Source organism: Ambystoma mexicanum, chromosome 4p (genome assembly GCF_040938575.1).
Source record: "Ambystoma mexicanum isolate Mex_15411 chromosome 4p, UKY_AmexF1_1, whole genome shotgun sequence".
NCBI classification, from domain to species: Eukaryota; Metazoa; Chordata; class Amphibia; order Caudata; family Ambystomatidae; genus Ambystoma; species Ambystoma mexicanum.
In genome coordinates this window covers 547,242,911-547,259,770 of record NC_090927.1, presented here as the reverse complement: position 1 = coordinate 547,259,770, position 16,860 = coordinate 547,242,911, and the positions used below count along the sequence as shown (strand labels likewise).

The following is a 16,860-nucleotide window of genomic DNA, read 5'->3' as shown; positions in this document are numbered from 1 at the left end:
GTGACACCAAGTGGGTCCAATCAACGAAGAGAAGAAGCTGGTGTCGATGACTCTTCTAACATTTGTGAACTGTGTATTTGAAACTACATGAGAGGTGGGCCAGGTGAAGGGAGTCGTTCCCTCTGGTTGTGTTGAACTGTTAGAAGATAGGCAGTCTGTCTGCCAAGGAGCACTGTTTGAACTTTGTCTTTTGCGTTTTGACCTGGGGAAGGGAGCCATTCCCCCAAGAAGAGACCAATACTTGGAAACAAACTACTACCCCAAGTCCAGAAGAAGGAAGTAATTCTTCTGGACGAAGACCACCTACTTTATCTTTAGTTTAGTGAAAAGTGTAAGGGACAGAAGTTTAGTCTTTTAGTTGAGGCAGGGAAACCCCTCTTAGAGTTAGGGAAAGTTAGATGTTATTCTTTTTTTCTAATTCAATAAATATTTACAACAATCACTATGCCACCTGCGTGTCAGTCACCTCCTTCTGCACCCTTACAGCACTTAATGAATGTTGCAATCCAGGTGTAATTATTCTTGTTAACAATAAACAGAAATCTTTCACACACCTTCAATAAGGAGTGTTTTTTTACATGTATTCCTAAACTAAATACATTAGCACAATGAATAAGTGAAATACATCATGCAGAAAAAGTATAGTATAGAAAAAGTAAATCACCTGACAACATATGGTGAATCGGAGCCGCAATGTTAACATCTTGGAGGTGCTCTAGTGTCTCAGTGTGGAACAGGCGCAGAGCAGATCCAGATGTGAAGGCAATCCAGATCCCAACTCCAACCACAGCCATGTGAGAGATCACCATGCCTTCTTCGTGATGGGCATCAAACTGGCGCTACACCAATTCACACAAAAGAAACAAATATGTCAAGTCCATGTTAAGAACATTTCTGCAGATAGGCACACAAAATTGAGGTCCACACAAAACTACAAAACTATTGCAAGAATTCCACATTAAAAATGTAAAGTGAGATAGAGAAGATGCCAGCCCAATGCAGCTGCCTTATATACTAGGACAAAAGCAAAAGCAAACAACTAGTTTAATGCTGTTCCGCTTATAGAAGTATATCATTATGTGTATTTCAATTATTAAACTGCTTATTTAGAGTCAACACAGAACATCAATCATATTTGGTAGGGGTGCAGCAATCAGAGAAAAATGGCATACATTTTGGTTCTTCATTATACATCAACTAAATATCATTTATTGACACCCATTACTAAGCAATAAACCCCTCTAGGCGGGGGCATTACCACATGGTAATGCCCATACCTGGTGGGGTTTACTGCTCTTAGCATTCCAGCATGTGTTTCCAGGATGGTAATTGTTTTTGTACTTAAAAGAAAACTAAAAAACAAGTTGGCTGCCATTAACAAGGGAGAAGGGAACTACACGTAGTCTCGCCATGGTGGCCAATTACGCGGCAGGGAAGTGCCGGAACACTGGATGTTCAAGCCACGTCCTCAACACTGCACAGAGCTGGTCGTTTACTTCCTCTCACATGACACAGAGCTTTACTCTCCGGACAACCAGAGACACTGTGAAAAACAACACAGGGGGACGACTCGACTGATTGTTTCACCCCAGTTTTCGCCTGAAATAGGACACAGGAAACTTACCCTTGTCCAGACTGCTCCCATTTCAAGTTCACTCGCAGAAGGCAAAGTACAGACACAACCAATGTAGGTGTTGTCTCCCAGAACGTATGACCAATGTGGTCTTTTCTTCCTTTTCAGGAACAGTGGATCCACCACGTGCACCAGGAAGTTTACACTCACACACGGTTTTTCCTTACTGCCACAGGGTCCTGATAACTACTTCCCTGATGAAGGCGGAGTAATTTCTTCTGTTGTGAAGAATGAACTTTATTCATCAGCGACCGCTGAAACGCATTGCTGTTAAGAGGGGATTGGAGGTCCTTCACAGAGTATAACATCTAATTTCGACCTCGGACACTTGACAGTCCACCAGTTTTAAGGGACACTTCCTGTGTAGCCCCTTCCGGTTTCCCCCTTTTGCGTTGGCAGACCCAACTCTAGTTTAAAACAACTTCCACTTTGGGATTCCATCTTAAACTCAATATGAGGATGGAATTTCCATCCACATGAAATGTTTTTCTCCATTTTTTGCTTCCTATTTTTGTTGTGAGGTAACAACACAGTCAGAAATATCAAATTGATTTTCAGAGAAGCTTTACTTTTGACTTAATGGACAAACTGAGCACATAATTGACAAATATTCTTGTTTATGTTCAGTTCTGCTCTGTCCCTTTTCTCTCTAACCATTCTATTTGTCCTTGAGGTATATATTTTTTATATTCACTTTGTGTAAATTGTTTGTTAATTGTATACGCCCTCACATGTTGGGCTCCACTGTATCTAAATTCTTCGTTTTTCGCTACAATATATAGTTTTTTTCGATTACAATAAGTTCAAATGTTTTTCTTTGATTCTTTTGGTGTATCTTTTTGCTATATACAACTGTATACAGAAGTTACTACCTATGTGGTTATATAGGGTTGGACCAGGTAAATTGTTCCAAATTATTCACACCTAAGGGCCAATCCTTGACGCACCAGTACTCCTATTTTGTTAACATTAGTTATTCTCGCCCCAAACTGGTACGTCACCCTAGGGGCAGACCATTACCACTGGATAGTGGCCCCCTTTTGTTGTGTATGGAACACTTAGTGTGCCAGCAGCCGGTGAGGAACGTGGAAACTGCAGGTAAGTGGCACAGGGGTGGCGGGGGTAGTAGAGAAGGGAGCTGGAAATTCGGTAGCCGAAAGGAAGGGTAGGCGAGTACTTACCTGCTGCCCAGCAGGAAAGATGGTGGCCTCCCGCTTCCAAAGACGCTTGATAAAGCCCCTACTTTGAGCTTCTGTATTGGCTAGGTGGCCCTCTGAACCTCACACGAATTAAGCATTATAAATAAAACAAGATATTTTGACAAGCCATTAACTGGAACCCATCCTGCATAGAAACTAACACGATGGCTGAAATTAGACTTAGAAAACTAAGATGTAGAAGAATGTGCAGGGGAAACAATCATTGTCCTTAAAATCACGTTTTAAATAATGTTGAGATTTAGAGAGGCCTGTCCATCTGAGGCATCCACCTTCTGTAAGCGTTTTTGATTGTTCTGTCCCTAGTCATCAGCAACAGACCAAGTAGAAGAGGCTTAACAACCTACAATGTGGAGGTTTCAGTCCGGCAAAGAACATTCTTTTCTACATTAAATGTGTTCATTTTACACATAGAATGATGAGGTGTATAATATATTTGTAATTGAAATTAGGTTATTTATTATTTATCATTTATTTTAGTGGATTTCTGTTGGAGTTATTTATAGACCATGAATACTGCTAAAACATTTAAGGACTATACATAATTAACAAAAGATAACATCATAAAACATGTTCATGTATTGTTTTGTATAGTGCTCACACGGTCAAATACTTAATGAACAAAGGAAGAAACACTGCTATTCAATATCAGGTGAGTGGCTGTTCCATTCTGGCCCTATTTCTTCTTGCCCAACCACCAATAAAATGGGGAAATGCTCAGGCAATGTTCCTGTCAGGGCATTCTCCTTTATTCACCCTCTACACTAAACTGGGCCAAAAAGGTGCACATTTTCAACCATGTTGCGTTTCTCAATTGCCCAACTACCCATCAGAACAGGGACCAATGGTTTAAAACCCCAGCCTGTCTTTCATTTTATTTTATACTACAGTTTTATTAGTTTTTATTAGTGTTTACAGGGTTCACTTTTCAGGTGCCAGGGCTCCACCTGCCAGGCTGCAACATGCCCATCTTGCAGCAAACCTTCATTGTCAACAACATCTGTATAATATCCTCTTATTACATGTGCTGCCTATCCTCTCCAAATCAGTCCCCTTCTCCCATTGAAACACCCCCTCAACAAATGAACAACCCACCACCCCATGTAAACCGCCCACCCCACAATGCCCTGCTACCGCCCCCCAACCAATGGCATCCACAGCTACTCCAGATGCACTCCAGATCATTGCTTAGCTGCATCATTGCTAGATGCTGCTCTCTGCCATTTCACTTTCCCCATACATTATCGTGCTTCTGCGAACATCCCCAGTTTTTATATACCAGTTTCTAAAGGCCCATAATACGCTTATTCATCTAATCTTCCCACATTGGAAGTGAATGTCCCCCCCTCGCCCACCCACCCTCATTGCAATGTATCCTTTGACCAAGGCCAGCCCTGTCATTGCTTTTTCAAGCGCCATGAAGGGGGAGTCACCTCAGATCCCCAGTAAGCAAAGTTTGTGGTCGATAACCAAATCATCTACCACTAAAGAGTCGAAAATTGCTGTCATCCATCGCCATAGGCTACTAACCCTAGGACATAGCCAAGTTATATGTAAATAAGTCTCCCACCTCCACCTTACATTTTGCATACATTTATTTTTCTTTCCTACCGATTTTGTAGAGTCTCTGCAGGGTATAATACACCCTATGAAGTAGTTTGTATTGTATGGTTCGAAGCCTGGAGTGTATGGCCACTTCATTTGCGGCGCCTGGTGCTTTTTCCCATTCCTCATCCTAGAGCACACCTAAGTCCCCGTCCCAACTTTATTTCAACTTAGTCAACTGTTTAGATGTGGTACTAGTTATCCAATTATATGCTGCAGAGATTGCACCCCCCTCACAGTTCTCAGCCGCCACAAGCAGCAGCTACAGCGATTCCCAAAGGGATCCAGTTCCTGCTTTAGAAAGGACACTAGGGCATGCCTTAATTGCAAATACTGATACATCGTACTGTGAGGCACGCCAGGCATGGTCCTCAAGACTCGTAACAACACAACCCCCTTGCTATGTACCACATCTCCAACTTTTTGTACTCCTATTTCCGGCCACAGTCGTCGACCTTGTACTTCTTTCAATTCCGGGATCAGTCTGTTCCCCCAGAGTGGCTGGTCCAGAGCCAGTCTCCTTCTTCTTCTGGCTCTTGTTTTATCCATTAAGGTCTGCCACACCTTAACAACCAATTTTGCCTGGATACATACCCCCATAGAGAATCTGACCAATAGCCGGTCCCCCTCTTCCAATAAAAAACCATCATTTGCGACCACCAACTGAATGGTCCAGAAGTATTTTCGTAGATTTGAGAGATTTATAGCCACCCCCAGCGCCCCACCAGACTGAATTATTCAGCATAACAAGGGGTATCATTGGGGTAGTCATCTCCCAGAGCATGGGCCTCAATCCCTTATTCACTTTGTTGAATTCTCCTGCCGTACTCACAGAGTAAGTGATCCACTCTGGGGACCATCCGCTCAGGCTTCCTGACATATAGGGGCACATTGTCCGCAAAGAGGGAGATCTTATCTACATGACCATCCGGCCCTCCAATAACCCGAAACACCTCGTCACTTCTCACCGCTTTGTTTAGTGGCTCTATTAGCAACGCAAAGAAGAATAGAGAGAGAGGACATCCCTGCCTCGTGCCCCTCTGTAAAGCAAAGGGAGCAGAGATTCTACCATTCACCCTAACCTGTGCCATTGGCTCGAGCTGCAGACGTGGCAATCCACCAGCTGGAGCGCCACGGACGAACGCTGTTCCTTCCCTCAGAGGCAAACCTTGACATTAAGGACTATACAGTTCCCAGCGTAAACAGGAGACGCTGCTCCTTTGAGGGATATACCTCTGAGAAATCCCACGATACAAGGAGAACTAAGGTTCTCGGGAGACACCAATTAAAGAATTAACATGGATCTATGATGATGCCACCTTGAGGCAACGCTAGCCCGCGCCCCTGTAGGTGTACACGTGAGGAACAGTGACAAGGGAGACCTAATCTATGGCCCAGAAGAAGGCAGTTCCATCCTAAATCGAAACGTCAAAGGACACAGCACAAAGGGTGCATAATAGTCCTTATAAGAGCAATAGAATAATTCCCTGATGTAGACTTAAGGTTTGGTCACTTTTTTGGCTGGCAGTTGACCCCCATAAGGTCAAGACAGAGGATACATATTGATCACAATGGTTCAATTTACTTGACTTTGTGCATTCGTTACAGTGTTACTTGTAATATGTGATACTGATTTGTGTACCATCCGACAAGAAAATGACGGGAGTTTATATGAAATTTGGTTTTGTATACACACTTATTTGAACAAGAGTTCTCCATTTATGGAAAATACAAAGTGCGTTTAATGTATGTCTATGTATTGGTGTTTGTGTTAACTGAAAAATTATTTCGATACATATAACAATTTGATTGCCAGCTAAATAATAAATGCTGAAAGATTCTCTTTTGAAAACTGTACGTGTATTTGCATGCTTTAATCAGCAGATGTAGTTATATTTCTGTTGAGGATATTACTGGGCAGATTGGTGAAAGCCCTGGAACCAAAGAATTAAATACAAATCAGAAAAGACTTACAGGAATTGGAGTACGTCATTATGAATATGTGTGGCGGGACACCTTAATGTCTCATATCTTGGTGAACCATGCAGCAATTTTATTCAGCCTATAAATGTCAAGCCAAAGTCCATCCTCGCCAAAACTGCCCACTGGAAGGCCCAGACTAATGAGTCGATGGCTCTGTAAGAGACTAGCGACAGAATCTCCCCTCTCTGCTCCAGTAACCAACCATTCGAGGTAAGCACACTAAACAGTCTCCTCAGTTTAAGGAACGTCGCTCTCCCGTGGATAAAAGTGTTCTGATCTCTGTGGATCAGGTGGGGGAGAACTATCAGTAACCTGCTCGCAAGTGTCTTAGCCAATACTTTAACTTCCCCATTGAGAAGAAAAATCAATCAGTACGGGCCAAAAGAAGCTCCCATTTTTATGAATGACTGTGCCCATTAGCTGCGATATCTGGTTTGTCATCATCACCACTTCACCCTCTATTATGGAGATTCTCCCTTCTGTTTCCTTGGTCCTGTCTGGTGGCCATACCGGCACCTGCGAGCAGAACAGGATGGTAGCACCGGTACCGTTATTTACGGTCCCCGTGCTAACACCCTGTCCATTCCCATTCAGCCCTATGGGGCCTGTTAGACAGAAACCTGTGCAGTTCCCATTGGGAACACTGCAAAAGATTTAGGACTACAGGTGTTAGCAGTAAACCCCCTTGGTAGCAGTCTGTACCACCCAGATTTACCTGGTAGCTGTGGCTGAGCAGTCAGACTTCCCTCTAGAAGAGTTAGGCAGTATGCACAGTATACACAATAGGCACTCAGACACAATAGCACAAGCAAACACTGACCAGAGCTTTGGTATCCAAGTATATAATTATTTATTTAAAAACACATTGTTTGAAACACTCCAGCACTCTTATTGTAAAACACTCTAAACACAGTTACTATTATGATATATACAACCCTTATTCCTTATCAGACAAGACTTAGTTAACACCACTTATTTCCAGACAGAGGTGAGCGCTTAACTATAGATGGCACTCCAATAAGTTCATGAAAAAGGGAGGGAAAAAGACAGAATATGTGAAGATACACCACTCTAAGATTTAGAAACACTTTTAGCAAGGCAGAAGAGCAAAAAGTCACTGGTGAGCCAAAGTCCATAGGCTGGGCCCACTCTTAGAGAGAGCAGAGCACAAATGTGCCCAAGATCACACAGTTACACTAGGCTTTGAAAGTCTTGCAGAGAGTTCGAAAAGAGTTTAGAGAGGCTCAGAAAAGTTTAGCCAGGGTGTCCCAGGCTAACCCAGGTTCGAAAGCCGGGGGCTAAATCTACCCCGTACAGTCGGTGGCAAGGGAAGCCAGGCGGAACACGGTACCTTAAGTGGGAAGGATCCTCCAGCGGTGGCAGTTGTTCCTGGCAGCGGGTGCAAGTCTCGGCATCGTCCAGAGGAAGAGAAGATCTCGACTTGGAGGAAAGATGAAGGTCGTTGCACTGCCAGGGAAGAAACCAGCCGCAGAGTTTTCCGGTTAAAGGTATTACCCTTTATTTTGCGGTCGTGGTAAAACGTGGTATTCCGGTTGCCGGGGTGCTTGGCACAGGCAAGGCGGCCACGAGATGCGTCGGGAAGGCAAAAAGACGGTGAAACTGGTTATCCCCACCAGTCAAAGGAAGAAGACTCTCCGGCGGGAGATCTCCTCTGTCGTTGGGAAAAGTGGTGAGACGGTTCAGCAGGGCTCCACCGGTGGTGTCGTCGTAGCAGGTCGGCTCAGCTTCTCCCTCGTCGGATTCTTAGGTCCTGTGGCGACTTCTAAAGTTCCAGTCCCCAAAGCCCTGCTTTTATGCAGAAAAACCCCCATTCACTCAGCCTAGCTGTCACTCAAACATGCTAAGTGGTGAGCCGGCTGGCTCACCACTTGGGCCAATCAGGACGGAGTGCGACTTGAGTTGCCTAGGCAACTCAGTCCAGGGTGCCTAAATCCCCCTCCACCCCTCCTAAGTACCCCAGACAGAGTGGCACCACTTTATAGGGCTTCTGTGGAGAAGCCCGCCAAAAAGTGGAACAAAGGGCTCGACTTGGGTTGGAGTCACAGAAGAGAACACAAACGCCATTTTAGAACCGAGTTTTGGCAAAAAATACCAACCGGAGAATTAATAATAATTCAATAAACCAGCGATATGTTCGAGGCTATCGTAATTAAATAAATAAAGATAGTAGCCTCGAACAATGGGAAAATCCCATAGAGAAATATTTGCGGTTGAATATAAAAAATAGTATCCACTGCCACCAGCCATAACTCGATCAGGGGGGACGGAGACGTGCCCCCTCGACTAACAGACCCCGGGGCAATCGAATTGCCCAGGCCAGTACGTCCACATTATGATGGTTTGTACTGGTTCTGTTCAGAATTCAAGACTAGTAAAGTCAATGGTGACTTTACATGCCCTGGGAGACAGTAGTCAGTCCCAGGGTATGGAGTCTATAATGGGGGGTCACTATGACACCCCTGTGTTACTGCACTGAGGGTGCTGTGTAACACACATCACAAAAACACATGAAGCCCTATGGAGTAAAAGACTCCATAGCCCATTAAACACATCTAGAGTCAAAGGAATACACTCAAATCATGTGGCAGGAGAAAAAAATAAACCCCAAAAATCCAGCAAAGCTGCTGGGGGACTCACTAGGTTAGGAAATTCAGCCTAAACAGAGAATTCTCCCTAACAGGGCCGAATGGGGATAGGGAGTCCCTTATTACCGGCACCCGTGAATGGGCAATTACTGGGTCCGCCAAACTCGGCAGACCCGGTAATTGCCCATTTGTGGGTGCCGGAAAAAAATTGATACCAGTGGCAGCCATGCCTGTACTACAGGCACGGCTACCGCTGCCCTCGTAATGAGGCCCAATGGGTCTCCCCAAGGTTAACTCCAGTTTTTATGGACTTTGGGTACAGTATAAAACCCTGCTGTTGTAGGATGGGGTTTACACAAAAACGGTGCCTCTTCTTCAATAATCCACTCCTCTTGGACTGCATGCTAGGTGAGACTTTCTATCTCCTCATGTAGACGTTTTGTTGGATCCCTGTCCAGTTTTTTACATGTGGTCTGGTCGCTAAGCAATCTTATACATTCGATGTTATATTTTGTGTGTCTAGAATCGCAATACCGCCCCCTTATCTGCAGGTTTAATGCTGATTTTATGCTTGTTGCATAGATCTCTCAAACTTTTACGTTCATAGGTTTTCAAATTGTCTTGTTGGAAATTATGTTTGATAGCTGCTAGCATCTGCTTAATAACAATGTTCTGAAAGGTAAGAAGTTTTTGTGGACAGGCGTAAGAGGGGGGCATAAAGTGAGACTTGGTTTTGAGGCCTGTGAGGTTGACTTTCTCCATGTTGACTCCTCCTATGTATGTAATGTAATGGGTTATTTATAACGGGCTTAATACCCAGAGGTTTCTAAGCGCGGACCCGGGGATCGAACCTGTGTTAATCGGCGTCGTCTTGCTTCCAAGACGAACGCGTTGTCCCTGCGCTACCCTCCCGAGACCTCCTGCTCCTGTAGATTCTTTTTGATGTTGGGGAAGATAAACTTCAAAGAAATGTTCAAGACGGATGTTCCAAAAGAATTTGCGTAGCTCAATTTCACAGTGGAATGGGACCGCCCTTGTCACTAGTACAAAAGACGGTCCTTTCGCTAATAGGTCTGTCTCAGACGTGTTCAATAAATATTTCGACAGATTGATTATAGGTATTTTATCGTCCGTCACTGGTTGGAGTACCATTGTCTCATTCGCATTCGCTGTGCGAATTGTGGTGGTTGTCAGTGGTGGCCTCGTGGTCCTCCCCTGTGTAAAACCTGTTGTTCTCTTCTGCCTGCGGGTCCCTGTCCCACACCTCCACCTCCAGCTGCCTGATCTGAATCACTCAATGATCCTAATGTTTTAGAGAATGTTACCTATCGGTTTTGCCATCTGTTGTTATAACCGGCATTCTGCTCTGTATAGAACCCATCGCGTAAGTAGGGGTGTGTTTGTTCTTCTTTATAGCTTGTCAAGTCTTTTTGTAGTTTTTGGATTTGTCTAAATTGAGTTGTTTACATTTCTTGAGTTCTCCCTCCCGTGTAGACAACTGTATTGTTGTTGAATTGGAGCCACGCCAATAGACTAACAGGGTGCATAAGAAGTAATACAAGTACTTTACCATATGAAGCCTGCATCTACATAAAAGGCTGATTAGGAACAGGCACAATTGTACGAGAGTGTGAGTATGAGTGAATCGAGATATGCCTAAGCAAATAGGTTTAATGTGGTTGGGAACAACCAATACATAGGGCCTCATTACATGGAATGCGGTAAGGGTTTACCAGTACCGGTAAGGGCACCGGTACTGGTAAACCCTTACCGCCTTACTACGAGGTCCCTTTGCGGGACCCGACCTCAACGGCTGGTTTTACCAGCCGTTAAGGAATGGGCCCGCAAAGGGACCTTGGTGCAAATTACGGTACCGCAATTTGCTGTACCGTAATTAGCTCCTTCCCAATTCCCATTGAGCCCTATGGGGGCAAAAATGGGAATGGGGAAGTGCCTTGGTGAATGGGGAATTACCATCCCCGCTCACCTTGGAGTAGAGCGGTAATTCCGCGATCCACCAAGGTGGACACAGTCAAATACTGGCGGCAACCATGGTGCTAATAGCGCCATGGTTACCGCGTACCGTGTAATGAGGCCCATAGATGTGGTTGGGAAATGAAATGTTTTGATGAAAAGTGTGATATTACCAGTTGTTATTAATTGAATGTGAAGAACAATACATTTCTATTTTTGTATGATATATGGGTACAATTGTTTATTATTTGTTGATGTCTGCCACTTTTGGTCTTGATCAATTGTGTTTTGTTGTACACATTGATTGCCTGGAGGACCAAGACCATACCAGGTACCCTTAGTGATTTTGGTGACATATTAATTTAAGCAATATTTCCTGTGCAGGGGGGCCATTACCGGGCCAGGTAATGTCCCGGGGCAGGTAGAAGCCCAAGTGAAGCGAGGGCTTTAATGTTAGCCTGGGGCTTTATCTGCCCCAAGAATAATGCCCCCCCTCAAGGGTGATATTGCAATTAGTACCCGGCACGTTGTATTGGGGTACTAACAGTGTTTTTTTTTTAAGTTGAGAAACGAAGTGTTCAACTACCTAACTTAAAAGAAAAACAAAAATAAAGATGGCCTCGGAGAAGTCACGTAGTCCCTTCTCCCTTTCCATGGCTGCTATTTGCACGACAGGGACGTGCCGGGAACACTTCTGTTCCCAGCGCCAGCAGCACAAGGTAAGTGGAGCGGGAATACAAGGGGGGCTAAATAATTGGAAAAAGGGGGTAGGGGGTGGGGGATGGGGATGCAAGGCGCAGGGGAGGTATTAACTGATTATCCAGCGGGGAAAGATGGCAGCCTCCAGCTCCGAGGGAGCTCGGAGCGGGAGCTTTCCCATGTTGTAAAGCCACCGTTCCGAGCCTCCTACCTGTCTGGGAGGCCAAGACCACGCCCCCCAACGGGTACTAATATACATTATAAATATTCTAGCTATATGTGATGACATCAGGGTCAAAAGTATTGACCCTGTAATCATTGGGCCTGCAATGTCACTTCCCCTACCCTTGGAATTATGGTTGATAGCCTTTCAAATGGTAAGCGGGTAGAGTTTTCCTCCCAAAGGGGCCGAGAGCAGTGGATGAGACGAAACCTCAGCTTGGCGACCTTGATAATGAAAAAATACAGCCAAGAGATTTGCATTGATTAAATTTATAGGTGTGCCTTCTTTTTCAGCGTGATGACGCAGGATGATTTTCACATTTTCTGCTGCTAGAGCAAAGTACATTCTTTGCAGGTCTTTTAAATATCAACCACCTGTGACATGTTCAAGACAAAGAAAGCTGCAAAGAAACTTAAAAACTAAATACCCTATCCAATTAAAAGGCTTGCTGAAGCGTGCCCACGGAGGCAAAGATTTGCAGGTTTACTTCCCATGCTGTGCTTGCAATAAATTGCACTAAATATCCTAAGAAGCGTGGAGTACTTTGAAGAACAGGATTGCTCATGTGTTTCTGTGGCAACAATCTACAGCAAATCCAGGCTACAAAAACAACTTGTTCAAGGCGGCCTTTTATGTGGAACAGCAACTGTTTCAGGTATTACTCAAAGTCAGCCGCTAAGGCACTCCATCACTAGTAAGTCGGGTGCAGCAGCCAGCTGCCAGGATGAGACAGGCCTTCATGACTTGGCGAAATGATGACAGCTGGCACTCGGCAATTCGGTCTTTTTCACAACCTATTACGGCGCTCGGGGAACCTTGAGCTAAATTAAAGTGTTGCTTTAATATGTCTATTGATTACGGTAGTACGATCAACGATATTATGTACTGCAAGAGTAACTACTTCAATAGGAAATGTATCAGAAAATCTGAAGTTGCCTGTCATTAGATGGTGATTCCACTGTTTTCAGAAAGAGCCCAAAAAGCAAAATATCTTTAGATGTATGGGGCATTTTTAGTTTTGGCTATTAGGGGGCACTGAAAGCATTGCGAATAAGCCAAAACTATTGTCATGGGACAAACACCTCGAATGCCCATGGCCATGCTAGTCCCTACTATCTCCCCTTCCCGCCCAAAACACCCCTCCAAATCCTTTGCGAGCTCTGTACTTTCGAAGCCAGCTTTGATGTAATATTTTTTTAGACAAGTGTGCATGTATGTATTTATGTCTAAGTATGTGTGTCCTTGCATCTGTTCCTTGAGTGAAATTGCGATCAAACACACATTGGCAAATCCAACATGTATGGCTCATGTAAAGGCATTTGTCATACACTGCCATAATATGCCTAGGTACTAACACCACTTTCCAACTGTTGCCATCTTATGGCCAGGTAGTACCATTATGGCAGAGCCAGGCAAATGTCCGTTCCATGCCTACACAAAGGTTTTTGGCTGGTCAGTGCTTGTTTCATACATATCTGAGGAAATACTTATATCAAGGAAGCATTTGGTGAGTCGAGAAACATATCCCTACTATGGGCCTCGTTTCCCTTATGGCAGAAAGTAAAGCAGATATGTGAAACCCCAAGGAAGCAAACTTTCCCTGGAGGTTTACACATCCGCATCATTTTGCCCGTGCGAATGATTTGTATTAAAAAAGCAAGCATAGAGGTCATCAGGCCCTCCGTTTGTTTACCACTCTGGAGCTAGCTACACACACTGTGCACCCCCAACAAATCACTTTTCAAAGGGGAAACGAGAGTCCATCTTACGAGGCACACACGTTAGTGGGAGTGCAGTTCCAGACTTAGCTCTCCGTGTGGTGGGTCGCCCTCACCACCCTGAAACGTGTGCTTTACAGAGGCGTAGCCAGGATTGTCTAACAAGTGGGGCCTTAAGCTAATGTAGTGGGGTCCACCGCAGTGACATTAACATCTGCAAATGCCCACACAGGGCTGCCGAAGTGGCTATTTACAGATTTTGGGTGGGCCTTGCCCGCTCAGGCCCTACCCTGTCTACGCCTCTGGTGCTTTACTTGACCCTTGCTATTGCTGTCAGATTGTCTAGAGAAATAGTGACAATCAAGCTGCTGGGAATGTTACAGGAAAGGTTCACTCAGATGTTGAATTCAACCTGTCATATTGACACCCGCATTGCACCATATATCACATTTCACAATGGATAACTTACACTTTGAATGCTCATTATCTGTGAACCGCACCTGTTCCCATCAGCATCTTGTGATAACACACCCTGCAGTGCCATCAACTGGCGGGAATAAATCAGAGTCCATGCCCAAGCTTTTGCCATCACTTGTGGCAGACGAAAAATCCCGGCCCTGGTCGTGATGTGAGCGGACGATGCAACTGAACGTCCTTTCTATGTCATGCATTCACGTAGGGACATACAACAAACGCACGACGCTTTAGTCTTCCAAAAATACCATTAAAGCCTTTCTCTGGGGGCAGTGTTAGTGCTCATTGGATGTATTTCCCACCAACCCGAATTGTAATTTGCGGTAAACTTTGAATAACTCATGTCTACCCTGAAAAAAGTACGTTTATTTTTGTATTTTTGGTACTGCAAATTGCTTGCTTTCATGGGTAGAAATTGAAGAAATTATACCTTCTGAATGAGCGATTTATCCCAAGATGTCTCCACTCCACTGATGTCTTATTTTTGCACCATGAACCCACTGACAAGTTCAAAGTGTATTGCTGTAAAATGTTTCATTTGTTAGAAAGAAAGGGGGCAGACGAAATTGCTAACTAAAGCTGTTTCTAAACACAAAATTGGCTTAACTTAATTGTATTATAAGCAGATAGTGAATTTCATGTTGACTTTTAATTCAATACCCCTTTTTTCTTCTTCAACAGATTATTTTCTTGTTTCTGTTGCCAAGAAGCATGGCCGGTATTCAGGGGTTCTTGTAGGAACTGGGCTACAAGGACGAGGAAATGGAATCAAGGCAAAGCCTGGAGGAAATGGAGGATATCATTGATGCAGAGGACGATTCTCATGATACAGAACCTAGTAGAAAGGACGACGTTTCCACTTGGTGTCACTGGCATCCTTATCAAGTAATGCCAACTTTGGAAGAAACTCCACCTGCATCTATGTGAAGAAGTTCCTGCAGCACACAGCACGGTGACTTATAGGTATCGTTCTTCAAACGCTGATGGTTCTTATGCATGAACTTTGCGGCACTGTCTGTCCATGCATTCCCAGTAATGTGATAGTATGGGGTCTATTTATTTTAATGATTATCCGACTTGTGATTGATAAGCTCAAGTTTTTTCCGTCTTTGGTATTTATTATTTGGTATTAGAGTTCAACAATCATTGTTCACATGTTAATTATCTAAAAAGTAGTTTTCAAAGTTCCTGTTCACAAACAAAATCCCAACCAATTTTTTGTTTCCTGAGAAATATATGTTCCCTTTTATACTTCTCCCTGCACATTTATATGGCCTCATCTTTAAAATATATAGAATACAGGAAGGAATCCTTCAGTTGGCACACAGTCCTTTATTTATGGATCCCTAAGCAGGGACATGAAGCTCGTATTACGCGTTTCGCAAACAACCTGTTGCTTGATCATATATATAATTCACTGAAAAAACATTGTTAAAGGGACGTTATGGTTAAGTTGCTCTATTAAAAACCTATGAAATTCAATGAAAAAACGTTATTAAAGGGACGTTATGGTTACAAGTAAAACCGAAAAACCTCAGAAATTCACCAGTTATGGTAAGCTAAGCAACGATAACTCACGCCACCACGGTGCACTGGTAAGACTAACACCCAGGACATCAAAGATGACATCACAAATGTCATTGATGGGACAAGGGAGGATAACACATATCCCTATCAAGAGATAGCCTGGGGTCACTGCTAGTGGGATCCCACTTGCCCTGTCCCCTAAGGGATGTTAAGCATAGCGGGCTCACCTCCGTAAGTCCAAAAGAGGGTCTCTGTCCCTTGGGGAAGAGGGACAAATTCCCTGGATTCGTCACAGCTGAAACTCAATCAATAATTATCTTCTAACAATAATACATTCTCAATGTCCAGTGGTATATTTGATGGTATTCTGTTTTGTCTTTTGATAAAATGATGTTATACTAATGGTGGATCCTATTTGTGTATTGATTTAATCCCAGGAAAGTCTCATGGGTGTATTGACAGCAACGATAATTAGTAGGAGTTACACTTTGACTTTTTTCATTGATTTAAAATTCTGTGATGTCAATTGAAGAAATCCTCACTTCTAATTGTGTGTTCAAAGTAGAATATATTACAGCAGAAAGGTAAACCCGAAGCAAAAATGTTGATTATAATATTTTGATTACAATGTCTATAATACATGAGTCACCTGGTACGTCTATCTTTCACAGCATCATTTCAACCACTCAGGACACACAAGTATGATGCTGTGTATTATAATTTCGCATTTATATAGCACTCCGAACCCTCAGGTATCTAAGCGCTGCTTATTATTACCCACGGTGTGTGGTGCTCATTTATCGACCTCGGAAGGATGAAAGGCCGAGTTTGACCCTGCCTGGGATTCGAACCTGCATCAGCAGGCTCTGCACGGATGTCAAAGCGAGCACTCTACTCGCTGTGACCGTATTGTTATTTGTATTTTGTATTTATCTTTCTGCCTATATAGAAGATGAATACAAAGGGCCTCATTACACGGATGGTGGGAAGGATTTACCGGTACCGGTGTTTTACCGGTACCGGCAAATCCTTGCGGCCTTACTACGAGGTCCCTTTGCGGGTTGGGGAATTTAACGCCTGCTTTTTGCAGGCGTTAAAAACCAACCCGCAAAGGGACCCAGGGAGCTAATTACAGTACCGCAATTTGCGGTACCGTAATTAGCGCCTTCCCCATTCCCATTATTCCCTATAGGGCAAAAAT

The 16,860-nt window shown here is 43.8% G+C and overlaps 1 protein-coding gene across 2 annotated transcripts in view; it reads right to left on the bottom strand.

Moving 5' to 3' along the window:
• The window catches only part of ARHGEF10 (Rho guanine nucleotide exchange factor 10), a 1,326,864-nt gene that overhangs the window by 220,507 nt on the left and 1,089,497 nt on the right, over positions 1 to 16,860 (bottom strand). For both annotated transcript variants that reach the window (XM_069606090.1, XM_069606091.1), the window contains exon 27: positions 665 to 839. In XM_069606090.1, the coding sequence (XP_069462191.1) occupies positions 665 to 839 (175 nt within the window). The remainder of the gene's footprint in view (positions 1 to 664; positions 840 to 16,860) is intronic.